Genomic DNA, 14,604 nt, shown 5'->3' with positions numbered 1-14,604 from the left:
CCATTGTAAAATAATGTGAATGTGAATCTTCATGCGTGATGAGTTGTCTGGAATAGCTCAAATCAAACAGCAGTTAACATGCATGAGAAACAAGGCACTTCCACATTTCTTCATGCTATGTGAACATCTTTAGACACATACATTATTATGGAGCCTTAATGGTTAATTTAACCCTAAACTCTCCTCCTGTATTTTATCTAATCACAGACAGATGCATCGCATGCTGTTCAGCAAAACATGTGCTACACAAACCCCCATCACAGTTAATGAGGCATAAAACAGGTGTAGTGAATGCAAATTGAAGGGGCAGTCATGGATTTCACTATACATTTGAATCAAGTGGTTAGATAAAATTCAGAGGTTAGCATGTGCAGGATCTGATATATGGTAAATGTTCCATCAAGGTGATTTTGCAGATGCAAATAAAGGGGCGTCTGCCCTTACTGGCCATCCTGACCAATCAGAGAGAAGCACAGCAGACAGCAGTATTTGCCAAAATAGGTAAACATATGAAAACAATTGTGGGACGTGCCACATACATTGTCTGTATTTTATTTACTTGCTTATAGTTTTGGTGGCTGTTCAGTGAAAATGTTTTATATTTCATTCAATTAAAATTAAATAAAAGGTTACTTACCACAATATATATATATATATATATATATATATATATATATATATATATATATATATATATAATATATATATATATAATATATATATATATATATATAATATATATATATATATATATATATATATATATATATATATATGCAAAATGATTCCAGTGTTACAGTTAATAGTGCTAATAGTTACTACTTGGTTGCAACATCTCTTATTCTTGAGATTAATTTACGGATGCATTGTAGATTTTTAAACTACTTTAATTTGAAGCAGACAAATATGTGAATATAATATCAAAACTTGAGATATATAACAAAAAAGAAAAAAAGAAAAAAAAGAAAGAAAACAAAGTTACATGCATTTAAATGAAATTGGTTACAACATTCCCCAGTCTACCCATAAAAATATTATTTCCACACATATCTCATTTTTACCTTACTAGCATATAAATATAGTGTAGAGTCAGCATGCTTGAAACATATATGTGTTTACAACAGATATAATGAAAATATAATAATAATAAATGGCAAGAATCCTAACACAAGGCATTCACCTCTTGAGTTTTTTAATCACACCTACAATTCCATTGCGAAACACAGACTGGGAGAATCCAAAGCAAAGTATATTTCCCAAGCTGGATGCTGAGCAAAATGACATTGTGATAAATCTACTAGGATCCACTATTTCAAAGAGGTTTGTCATGTATAAGACAGCAACTGCTACAGTCCATAGGCTGCTGGGCAGGAACAGAGCGGCCTGGACCATGCCTGTTACTGTGACCCGCATCTGGCTCTTCTGCTGGGGTTGGGAAAAAGATTCACTGCTCTGCCCCATCGTTTTCATATGTTCACGCAGGTAAACGAAGGTTTTGCCCCAAGAGATTAATAATGTGATCATTGGACAGGTGCAATATAGCAAATACAAAAAATTTGCCACATGAAATAAATACAGGTCTGTCTCTACGCTTTCTGCTGTTGATGTTGTGTTAAGTTCATGAGAGGTCAAATTCACTGGGACGGGGCCAAGCAAAAAATATGCTACTGTCCCCAAAGTCAAAGAAAATAGAAGCATTATTTGATTCAGAACGAAGCCGACATATAATATGGCTCTAATATTCCTCTTAATCCAGATAAGGATGGCATGACGTTGAGGAACAATTGACATGTGGTAGAAAATGCTGATCCAGGCATTGCATGAGAAGTTGCCGCAGAAAAATTGATAAATCAAAACTCTGCATAGCGTTTGAAGCCAGAAAGGTGATTCAAAAAGAAGCATAATAATGGTCAGTGCAGTGATCAGTTGTTGAAATGTTGAATTGAATAACACAACAATTAACAAGAAGCGCAGTGGATTGCGAATCGTCACCCCGGAGACTGGTCGCATGAGGCAAAAAAAGAAGATGATGTTGAAAACGGTAGCTGTGAGGCAAAGGGGACTGGAGATCAATGCAAATAGCCATGGCTCCATCTTCAGTGTTTCCTCAAAGCAGTTGTGTGCAGCAAATGTCCTGCTCTTCCTGATACACCTAGGCTTTTATTACGCCATCGCCAATAAATAAGGTGAAAGTAAAATAGGTTGGTGAAATAAATGTGGCTCAACGGCAAACCATAAACAAATCGCACACATTCTTACATAGATTAAAACAAAACTATCCACAAGCTCTTCTTGAAGTGTTATGCAATCAGTGCAACTGCAAAAATGATTTTTTGAACTCTCAATACTTTAACTTGATATAACAATACTTTATAAATAAAACCGTTTATACATATTATATACTGTAGATTGAAGACTTTTGAAGAGTTAGTTCACCCAAAAATTAAAATCCTGTCACTCACCCTCATGTCATTTCAAACCCATAAGACCTTCGTTCATCTTCGGAACACAAATTAAGGAATTTTTTATAAAATCTGAGAGCTTTCTGAACCATCCATAGGCAGCAACATCATTGCAACGTTCAAGGCCCAGAAAGGTAGTTAAGACATTGTTAAAATAGCTCAAACAGTAGAGCATGGCGCTAGCAATGCCAAGGTCATGGGTTCGATTCCCAGGGAAAGCAAGAACTGACAAAATGTAAAATGTGTGCCTTGAATGCAATGTAAGTCGCTTTGGATAAAAGCGTCTGCCAAATGCATAAATGTAAATGTAAATGTAAAAATAGTCCATGTGACTACAGTGGTTCAACCTTGATGTTATGAAGCGACGAGAATACTTCTTGTGCGCACACATAACAACTTTATTCAACAATTTCTTCTCGTCTGTGTCAGACTCCTACGCTTTTCACGTTGTTAACACAGTGCAGCGCTTCCAGAACGCCGCCTCATTATTGGTTGGCTCCCGCGTCAGCATTACACGCATGCGTCGTGGTGCTCACGTGAACACCGTCGGCCAATGGTGAGCCGCCGTTCTTCCATTCTGCCACTGTGTTTACTACGTCAACAGCGTAGGAGTCTGACACAGACGAGAAGAAATTGTTGAATAAAGTTATGTGTGCGCACAAGATGTATTCTCGTCGCTTCATAACATTAAGGTGGAACCACTGTAGTCACATGGACTATTTTAACAATGTCTTTACTACCTTTCTGGGCCTTGAAAGTTGCAATGACGTTGCTGCCTATAGATGGTTCAGAAAACTCTCCGATTTAATCAAAAATATCTTAATTTATGTTCCGAAGATTGAACGACATGAGGGTGAGTAATTAATGACAGAATTTTCAAATTTGGGTGAACTATCCCTTTAAGAGTTTTATATTGGTATTCTTTTAAGACTGCTGTTTAAGACTACTCATGTTCCATAGTTCCCAAAGATTATGACAGATTATGATTTCTAAAATGTCATCTGAGGTGTATTAAGATGCATCCTGTGATATTATGATAACCAGATGCATTATTTAATTAGTGGTGCTTTATAAAAATACTAATACCAACTGGGTACAGGGATTTTAACAAAGTCTCTAAAATAAAATGCTACAGTAGGTCAATATACATATGATTTCTGCCTGGTGGACAACAACAACAAACTTAGATTTTACATTGAAAAAGGGACCCAAGCCATATACTTTAGATTGACTACAACATCTTGTGGGTTGGCTCTGGCCAATGAGTAACCACACAGAACACATTAGCAACCACATAGCAAGCAGCATAATAGTGGTAAGTTTTGCACAGGTAAGCACTTACCTTAAAACTCACCTTAAAACAACAATGTCCATCATTGTAAATACTCAAGTCAATGTTCATTATTGTAACTCATTGTTCACGTTTGCATATGCATGATGCAGCTGGGCTCCTGTATTAAAGTGTTAAATTAACCATGACAAGATTATGCAAACATTTATGTGATATTTGCATTGGTTAGGATGCTGCACGTTATGTGAAAGACAATGACTTTAATAAAAGTTCTACATAGGCACAAAGGCCCATTCAAGCTACACATGGAAAAATGGCTAAACCCCTTCTTTTTGATAAACTATTTAATTTATTCTGTGATGTTCTGTTATTCTGTGATAAAAATATTATCTCTCCTCGTGTGAATAAAGGAAATGAACAGTTCATAAATAAAGCAATTAAAATTATTATAATTAAAATAATACATTGACAGCCACTGAAATGAGACTACAGACTGGAGGTTTTAAATATGTATTACTGTGCTAAGATAAAGTGCAAACTGTCATTTTCACGTCAAGTGTTCTGTTTAATGCTCTTGAACTTATCCTCTTCTTAAATGACCTTATTTTAAATTGTACGAAAGAGTACTGCACAAAAATGTGGCTCAGTGATGAAAAAAGTCATTTTTTTATTAAACATGTATTTACAATATAGCTGTACATTTACATTCATACAAAACAGCCCCTAAAATAATATCAATAGAGGTACAAAAGAGTTTGAGAGAGAAATATATCAAAGGACACTTCAGTTTCAAAAGAGAAAGAGAAAGATAAAGATCGGTCAGTCCAGTCCATCATAATACAACCATTTTTTTGTTTGTGTGTTTTTGTTAGCTGGGAAAAAGAATGAAATATCATCTGGGGAAAAAAAATCAATGCCACTTACTTTACAATGATTCTTTTTTGTGTATTGGAGTAGAGAACAGATAACACCTGCTGTGCTAATTTGATAGACTTTCAAGAAAGTGGTTAATATTCAACAACCACATGTAAAAATGTAGAAGAATGACAAAATCTTTTTTTCTGAGTCAATACTGATTTTGTATCACAGGCAAATATTAAAGGACTAACTGCTACAGTTACGACCTACTCAGAATTGTCTGTGAAGATTGTCAGTTATCCAGATCATTGAAGGATGTCTAGTGTTATTCTTGTCATTGAGACACTGTGAACTGATTGTGAAATTCAGTGATACTTAGTTTTAAAGAGGGACGACAAAGACACCTGAAATGATTATCCATTTCAGGTGATCTGATGACCTGTGACAACATATGATCGAATTTCAAAGGAATGGTCTCTGGTTTTTAGAGGCATGCTCAATGTTATTTTATCCAAACTTAATATTGGACCTTCAGAAACAGATGTTAATACCAGATGTAAATGGGGTCAGATTGTCTCAGGGAGGGGTGGATGGCCTGTGACACCGGTTTTGCCCCAATTCACATTTGTGATCGTGACTCAAGTCCTGTCACGTCACCGTGTGCGATGAGGATGAATGCTTGGGAATTTCCATCATCAGGTCACAACATCATCATGACAACAGAGAAACATGTCCAGGTAACCTTGAACAACTCAGTCAATCCAGAATCACACTACCATTCAAACGTTAGGGTTGGTTCGATTTTTTCATGTTTTTGTCTCTTTTGCTCACAAGGCTGCATTTTTTTTATTAAAAAAAAAAACTATGGAAGCTCGTTTCCGCCACAGAATAAAACATTTTAAAAGATAATTTCGACTTTTTATCAAACAAGTTTAAAAACTTCTCGCAATTCTGACATTTTTTTTTTTAGAATCGCAAGATATAAAGTCGCAATTGTGAGTTATGAATTCAGAATTGCAAGTTTATAGATTTAGATATAAACTTGCAATTCTGACTTTATAACATGCAATTGTGACTTCATATCTCACAATTCTGACTTTATAACTCACAGTTGCGTTATAAAGTCAGAATTGTGAGATATAAACTCTCAATTGTAAGAAAAAAGGTCAGAATTGTGAGTTTATATCACGCAATTCTGACTTTATAACTCGATATTGCAACTTTATTTCACACAGTTCTGAGATGTAAACTAGCAATTGTGTTATATTAAGTTGAAATTATCTTTTAAAATTACCTTTTTCATTTTTTGTTCAGTGGCAGAAACAAGCTTCCATACAAAACAGTAATATTGTGAAATATTATTAGAAACTAAAACGGTTTTCTATTTTAATATATTAAAATGTAATTTATTTCTGTGATGGCAAAGCTGATTTTTTTAGCTGCCAGGATTCTTTAATGAATAGAAAATTCAAAAGAATAGCATTTATTGGAAATAAAAAAAATGTCTTTACTGTAGTTTTTATTACATCCTTACTGAATAAAAACATTAAAAATCGTACTGACCCCTTAGGATTTGTTCATTATTAATATGGCAGGTATTTCACATTATAACACAGGTGGGTAATGTTACATTAGACGGCATCATGTTTAACTCTAGAATAATTCTGCACATTTTTTCAATTTATGATTTCAGCAACTTTACTGAATGAGTTTTGTCTCTGTTAGCAGCTTCTTTGTGAAACAAAAATCATCTCCTAATGACAATATTAAATTGTCCAGCATGTTTATGCATAAACTCATTTCATTCTTAATGCTATGAGGCAGAATAACGCAAAATTATAAGACAAGCTACTGTCCTCGACCTGAAGCATTATACTATTCAAATAACGTACCAGGACTTTCGCTCACAATGTTGCCACTTCAAAGATGTTTTTGGCAACCTGAAAAATTTCACAGACTTATATGTGCGTTTAGTTTGTCATTTTGTTAAGAGTATAATTAACACTTCAGAATCTGCATTCATGCACTAAAGATGACAGTGTCATTCTCCATTCCAGTTTCTATCCAGAGGGCAAATTATTAAATGAATACAAACACCTCCTAACACACCACTCACATCCCATAAATGACCTAATTTTGATTGATCCAACACTTGGGGCAAGCACTGTGAGAAACTACAAGCTACTACTTACACAGATCAGAAGATTCTGCTGTTCCCAAACCGAGGGAATCTCCAACTAACGATCCTTACTGGATAGAAAGGGCCTCACGACACGTTTGCTGAAGAAGACACGGGAGGAACTGATAGCTGAACTGAAAACTACAGGGTCAGATTGTCCATCAGATGTAGTACTCTTGCATGCTGTCTCTCATGGAGTTGTGAAGGTGAAACTCTGCCCTGTAAGCAGCTTCAAGGCTACGTTGGTGCTCCTTTTCTTGGAGTCTTGCAGTTCTTTGAGCTTGTCGATGTTGGTAAAGGAAACGGGTCATCACTGCCAGCACACAGAGTGTACTGAAGACTGCAGCTGTCACCACACCTGCGAATCAGAACGGACACTCAGCTTTTGTGTGTTTTAAACTGGAAATGGGGCTGTTCACATAGGACTCAATCTTGAATTTCATAAAAGAGCTAAATGGAGACCAATGGAATAGAAGAAATGGCAGGTTTGTCAAGGCACAATTTTCAATAAAAAAAGGTTGCATCCTTTGTGAAAGGCTCCTTTTATTTGTACAATAAAAGAAAATTGACAATGACAGTAATGCAATACTTGAATAATCTCACACATTCTACAAATTCTCTTTCCCCTTTAATGGAACTTTTACGCTGCCAACAAATAACAGTCAAAAAATCCCTTGTGACAATTTTAATGGAGATTGTATTACCATAAGTTACTGCGCACAACAAATTACCAATACAAAGTCATTACCCATTTCTGAAATAAAGAGAGCAAAAAGAAGATGAACATAAACAATACGTGTGATAGTAAAAGCTCATTTCATACTTCAGTGACTGTTACAAATGAAACAATGAAGCAGACTGCGGTAGTAAAACAAACCTCCGATTACAGCTGAATCAGGCTGGCTGTCGTCTTCGCGGTGCTCGTTATCTTTTCCCACCTCCTCTCCGTGATCTACAGGATGGTGGCACATGCATCACACAGAAATACAGCACAGATTGAACTCGAAAGAGATATGTTTTCTCTGATAGTGCTCTATGTGTGGAAGATGCAGTTGCTTTACATTTTGTTTATCATCATGCCCATTATACCTCCTTTTCATTAATATTTCTTCTTTTAAAATGATCTGCTCTGTGGTAACAAGTTATTTTTGTGTCTAAATGTATTAATCTCCGTTACGACAGATTAGTGCTTTTGCTGCTTGGCAACTCTATCTAAAAATGTTTGTAAAATTCTGCATAGTTCTCCCAATTTCAATGATATCCTGTGCATTTTTTTAATTGATTTGCATAAATTAGCATCTGTATCTATCTGTACATACATTTTTTAAGAAATCACTGAAAAACAATGGCAGATTGCCAAAAAATAAATAAGGAACTTTCTAGTTCTCATCTAACATTGTTTTTATATGAAATGGGACCATGCTCATTGCTTCTTGCATCTATTTGCAAGTGTGGCTATTTATCTCCTAACTAACCCATCCATATGAAGTCTTTATGCCAATAGTAACTATAAAGGTGAGGGAAATACATGTGCAAGTCAACACTGTTTTATTAATGCCATGGTGAATTATGAGTTGGATATGATACACTACATTGCCAAAAGTATTGGGACACCCCTCCAAATCATTGAATTCAGGTGCTCCAATCCCTTCCATAGCCACAGGTGTATACACTCAAGCACCTAGGCATGCACACTGCTTCTACAAACATTTGTGAAAGAATGGGTCGCTCTCAGGAGCTCAGTGAAGTGTGGTACCGTGATAGGTTACCACCTGTGCAATAAGCCCATTCGTGAAATTTCCTCACTACTAAATATTCCACAGTCAACTGTTAGTGGTATGATAACAAAGTGGAAGCAATAGGGAACAACAGCAACTTTGGAAATGGTAGGCCACGTAAAATCACAGAGCAGGGTCAGCGCATGCTGAGGCGCAACAGTGCGCAGAAGTTGCCAACTTTCTGCAGAGTCAAAAGCTACAGACCTCCAAACTTCATGTGGCCTTCAGATTAGCTCAAGAACAGTGCGTAGAGAGCCTCATGGAACGGGTTTCCATGGCCGAGCAGCTGCATCCAAGCCTTACATCACCAAGTGCCATGCAGAGTGTCGGATGCAGTGGTGTCAAGCACACCACTGGACTCTAGAGCAGTGGAGACATGTTCTCTGGATCACACTTCTCTTTCTTCTTTTTCTCTTTCTTTCACTTTTTCAGGGGTTGGGCATGGCCCCTTAGTTCCAGTGAAAAGAACTCTTAATACTTCAGCATACCAAGCGTTTTGGACAATTTCATGCTCCCAACTTTGTTGGAACAGTTTGGAGATGGCCCCTTCCTGTTCCAACATGACCGCGCACCAGTGCCCCTGTGTCAACAAGCTTGGTCCCCCCTCTGGCCCCCCTAAATTTGGAATCATATCGCACCAAACAATTTTCTGAAACTGGTTGCAATGTGCAGTTTTTGCTGTGGCGGTATGTGATGAAAAGAGTACTTTAGTGTCATAACCAATAACCGATGCAGAGATGCAATAAGGAGGCTGTGCGCTGTGGCGCGCAAGTAGTCTGTTTATGAATGATTCGTCACTCAGTCTGCATTCGCTCAAATAGTTGTAAAACGCGGGCTATAATGGTTGCTACGCACTTGATTATAGATAAAATAAGCTCTCTTTATACACGCTGTGTTGTGTGTAACTTCACACATACGCAGCTGTGATACTGTTGATTCATTTTACTGACTTGACGACTTTGAATTCCATTCAGTCATTTCGTTCATTTAAACATACTGGTAGTTAAAATATATTTGTTCAATGGCTAATTTCTCCGAACACGTCCACATATGTAATCTTTGATCATATTCTGAATTAGGAACATGCAGCCAAAGATAAATTATGACCGCAATGAAAGAACCGTTCATGTGCGACTATGACAGAGACGTGTTTCACCACAGAGATAGGCATACCTGAGAAAAGATCATTTCAGTCTTGTTCACATATAGCGAGAAATAATATTATTTTATCCAATTGTCCAGTGTTGCTTATAGAGTATTAGATGTTTGTTTTTATGCCTATGCTAACTTTGTGAAGAGTCCGCTAACAGAGAGCAGGTAGGCTACAAAACATGTAAAATAAATAGTTTAGTTTTACTTTTATAAATTGAGCATGCATGATCATATTACAGATACATTACTTTTCAAATAAATAAATTAACTTGAAATGATTTTACTTGATGTGTACAGACTGCAGTCTGAGTGATACAGTACATGGTCAAATAAAAAAGACTGTTAGTTAGAATGTCATTAACCAAACAATTTCAGTCCTTCTTGGTTAGAATGTCCATAAAATTGAAGATATACGGTAAAAATGCCCCTGTTTGAGTTTTACGCTAAGAGCGTTTTGGGCACGTTTGTTGTGGTCCAGAGCGCGTTCTACACCGCGAATACACCGCAGGCTCCCTCTCGCTCGCATCCAAGGTAAATCATCAACACTATCATCCCTTACATGTGTTTTATTGAACTAAATACATCGTCATCTGATAAATGCATGCGCAGATTACTTTTCTTGCGCACCCGAGTCCTTGTTGCTTTCACATTCACATGAATCGCGGCACAGCTTGAGCGCAATTTGTGCAACCGAACTCAGACCACCTCCTTCAGGCAGTCTCGAATTCAGTTCCCCTGAGCTCAGCTCACCCGGGTCCGCATGACAACTTTCACATTACCAATTATTCGAGCTAAACTGCCAGTGTTAAAACGCCCTCACATTTACATCATGATATAGACTACAGTATGGCTATAACATGAGTGCATTATCACACGAGTTCTGTTTTTCTACCCAGAATAGCATGAGTGCAAATGCAATACTGATCTTATACAACAGTTTAATAAAAAAAGTCATATTTGGAACGACATGGGGGTGAGTAAATGGTGATAGAATTTTCATTTTTAGGTGAACTACCTATTTAAGATAAATGTTAACGTGTGCCCCCTAAAAGCACAAGTGGCCCCTACCTGGCCCCCCTAGTTACCATGGTCTAGAACCGCCACTGCAACCCGATAGAACACCTTTGGGATGAATTAGAGCAGAGACTGCGAGCCAGGCCAGCCCTCACAAATGTGCTTCTAAATTTCCATAAACACACCCCTAAACCTTGTAGAAAGCCTTCCCAGAAGAGTTGAAGCTGTTATAGCTGCAAATGGGCCAACTCCATATTAAACCCTACGGATTAAGAACGGGATGTCATTAAAGTTCACGTGCATGTAAAAGCAGGCATCCCAAAACCTTTGGCAATATAGTGTATGTCTGACAACATTAAATACCAAAGCTATTCCTTAAATTGTATTGCAATGAAATGCTACACATATAATGGCAATAACGATCCATTCTCAAAAAGCTTGATCATTTCGTATTGTTTTGTAAGAACTTACCTGAACGAGATACCGAGGTTGAAAGGTCAGCTAACGCTCCGCAATTTGATTCTAGTAAATGTCCTCGTATGCTGACCAGAGAGCTACCTCTGTTCAATAGCGCTGCCTTCAGTGGAGCAATGTGGTTGTACTGGATAGATGAGAAGCATCCGATGAATCCTTTGGACCCAGCATGAGCTACCTCATCATCCATTACATCACTTCCTGTTTGGAAAAAGAAAATAATAAATGTGTATACGTCAGAGATTGTTTCAGTCACACACATTTACAGTAATTAGTCATTTAAAACACTGCTTGCAGAAATTATGAGTATTTATTTAAAAAAAATACAACTACAGACAGGCACAAACACATGAAGTTTCACTGTTTGAATATCATTGAATATTCCAGACACAGGCTCAATTCTGCTCATGTGTGTCAGACACCTTGTGACTGAAAAAAGATAAAAGGTTTCAAACTGAAGTCAGCTTTCATTGTTGAATCACCCTTGTTTAATGTCAGGAAAGGGGAAAATTCAAACCCATCAAGCATCATGACAGGTTCTGAATAGTCATGGCATTATGAAGCGGGAGAACTTCAGGTGAGGAAGGTGCAAAATAACATACATATGTATGTTTTTATCCATATTACAGATACTGTAAAGGATTTAATTAGTGGGTTTTTAAATAGGATAAATTATTACCTGTGACTTTTCCCAAGGTCAGTGACTTCATAGAGTTAAACGCTGCATCATATGAAAGTGTATACTTCTTATTTTCATGGTCAACCTTTAAAAAAAAGCAAGAACAGTTGAATGAATACAAGATAAATCACTCAGTTATGTCATGAATTAAAATCATTATCTAAGAGCTACAGTATAGATGAATCAAAAAGCAATGTACTATAGAACTATTGTATATAGACTGTATTTCACCTGTACTGCTTTGTGTATTGATCTCACATTTCCAACAAAAACAAATTCAATGTAAAAAATGTAAAAAAATCAACCAAATTCCAGTAATGTAATGTCTTTTGTGTTTTAACCATAGCATGTTTCAAGTATGCAGTGAAATATAACACCTGAACAAACACGTCCTTTCCCTCCCGCTGGATGTGAACTCTATGCAGCCGTCCGTCTGCCAGGCTGCCCAGGATAGGGCTGAACACATCCGGCCTCTTCTCCTTATGCAGTTGGTACCAGATTTGTAAACTCCCTGAGAGGAACAGATCGATGCATTAGCATATTTGGCAAAAGTTAGTTATAGCTCTAGTCAGGGATGAATGATTTTGTTTGCGAGCATGTTGTAAATCATTGTAAAAAATCAATTTTTTTATCCATTTGGTGCTTGGATTAGTCAAGCAAAAATTAAAACCATGTAACTCCAGTCATGGTGAATTATGTATGTTCCAATATAATAGTGAGTCATCCTGTATCGTTACTGAGCTCAGCAGATGGACTTCACAGCTCCAGCTTGCATAAGTCTATAAGACAACGCATTTATATATAGACTATGCAGGACCTTAGCAGCTGCTCTTAAAGATTTATAAATATTAATTCCCTGGCAGCCTCTGGCCCTTTTTACTCTGTATTGAATTTGTCAATACACATTTATTTGTCCCTCCTACACACATATAGTGCAGATAAAGAGTCAAGGTATAGGTCGGTGCCGAGATTCCTTCACAAAGTTGGTACAGTTGTATCTGAGACATCTCTTGACTTTCTTTGTGTGCCAAGGATTACTGCACTTAACACTTTTATGTCAATCATTCTAAAAAGCATTGTGATTGGATTTAGCGCAACAAGAATGTGGGTGGAACTATTATGTAGGAATGAGTGTTGCATAATAAAAATCCATATTTTGGCAAGCTGGGTGAAGGCATGACTGATCTTAAAATAATAGCTCTTTCGGCTATTATTTTCCAAACCTCTTTCTCTTGTTGTTCCAAACCTGTATGATTTTCATTCTTCCATGGAACACAAAAATTAGTGCAGTGGGATGCCGCTCTTTTTCATACAATGAAAATGAATGGTGACCAAAAGGACAAATAGCACAAAAAAGTAACATAAAAGCAGCCCATATGATTTGTGCACTATATTCTAAATCGTCGTTTTTGGAAATTTAAATATAATTTAGTTTCATGTTAGTTAAGTTTCATGTTTTTATTCAAATATGAAGCATCAAGGGGTCATTGACGGCAATAATGCCATATGTTCTCATAATCAATCATATAAAACTATTATAGAAAGGCTTGGAATCAAAAATTAGTCAGTTGGTCCATTTTTATGATATATTTCAGTTTTATTTTACAGTTTTTTTTATTCGCTTTGGTACTATTTTCACAACCAAGGTGTACATTTTCAAAACTCATAGTGCTAATATCACAACAGATCATCAAAAGTGGACTTTTTTCAAACATTTCAGCATATTTTCAAATGTGTTAATACAATACACAAAACTACAAAGTATCCTTTTCACTACACAAAATAAGTGTTTCCTCTTTATAAATGTTTCATTCACAGTAACTGCCTTTCATAAAGCTCTTACTATCAAACTTTTGATTTGCATCTCTTCTCGTTCACTTTAAAACATTTGTCTATTATTTAATCCCACTGATCTTAATGGTTAATCAATGAATCATTTGGTACACCTATAGATTTCTATAGATATTGATTATATAGACATAGTTTCTACTTTGTTTGCAATTTCCGATATGGATAACCATATGTAATGAATTCTTTTTACATTACAAGCGATTTATCTTAGATTATAACTACTTTGTCAAAGTGTGTGTGTGTGTGTGTGTGTGTGTGGCCTGGTAAACTCTACATTATGGGGACAAAATGTCCCCATAAAAATGGCAATATCCTAAATCCTTGTCCTTGCGGGGACATTTTTTTGTCCCCATGGCCATGAGGAAACTTATAAATACAGAATGTGTTGTTTTTGTTGAAAATGTAAAAATGCAGAAAGTTTTGTGTGATGGGTAGGTTTAGGGGTTAGGGTTAGTGTTAGTGTAAGGGGAGAGAATATACAGTTTGTATAGCTTGTAACCATTACGCCTACGTATACCCAGACAGATTATAAGAGTATAAGGGAGTGGAAATAGTCAATGACGGTGTAACATCAGACTGATCAGAAATCAGAAGAAGGGCAAGAGATGGCATCAAATACAGCATTTTACATTACAGTATGTATGCCATATGATACTGTAAACAGATGACCATGGTAGAGTCTGCCACATTACTGTAACACCCTTAAAAAGCTCAATTATAGAATCAGTCATGTGGTACAGTGAGAACATTTATTGGCAGCAAACTCTGTTATAGCACAGAACCTCATGGCTGTGTCATAACTTCATCGCACCTTTTGATAACACTGAATAATACAATTACAAACATTATGGATTAAATTACATAAG

At 36.5% G+C, this 14,604-nt stretch overlaps 2 protein-coding genes across 2 annotated transcripts in view; both read right to left on the bottom strand.

The window, feature by feature from the left end:
* Positions 1 to 1,176: 1,176 nt before the first annotated feature.
* tas2r203 (taste receptor, type 2, member 203) lies at positions 1,177 to 2,094 on the bottom strand (the record flags this gene model as incomplete). Its single annotated transcript, XM_079820683.1, has 1 exon — positions 1,177 to 2,094. The coding sequence occupies one exon, from the start codon at positions 2,092 to 2,094 to the stop codon at positions 1,177 to 1,179; it is 918 nt and encodes a 305-aa protein (XP_079676809.1).
* Positions 2,095 to 6,951: 4,857 nt separating this feature from the next.
* The window catches only part of cntnap5a (contactin associated protein family member 5a), a gene marked incomplete at its 3' end in the record, with an annotated part of 106,314 nt that continues 98,661 nt past the window's right edge, over positions 6,952 to 14,604 (bottom strand). Inside the window, exons 20-24 of the mRNA XM_079821126.1 lie at positions 12,265 to 12,398; positions 11,888 to 11,972; positions 11,206 to 11,409; positions 7,668 to 7,742; positions 6,952 to 7,148 (exon numbers count right to left, since the gene is read on the bottom strand). Of these exons, the coding sequence (XP_079677252.1) occupies positions 6,952 to 7,148; positions 7,668 to 7,742; positions 11,206 to 11,409; positions 11,888 to 11,972; positions 12,265 to 12,398 (695 nt within the window). The remainder of the gene's footprint in view (positions 7,149 to 7,667; positions 7,743 to 11,205; positions 11,410 to 11,887; positions 11,973 to 12,264; positions 12,399 to 14,604) is intronic.

Source organism: Gobio gobio, assembly GCF_949357685.1.
Source record: "Gobio gobio genome assembly, chromosome: 7".
Classification (NCBI taxonomy): Eukaryota; Metazoa; Chordata; class Actinopteri; order Cypriniformes; family Gobionidae; genus Gobio; species Gobio gobio.
Note: the sequence above shows the minus strand (reverse complement) of the source record. Positions and strands in the feature narration are given on the sequence as shown.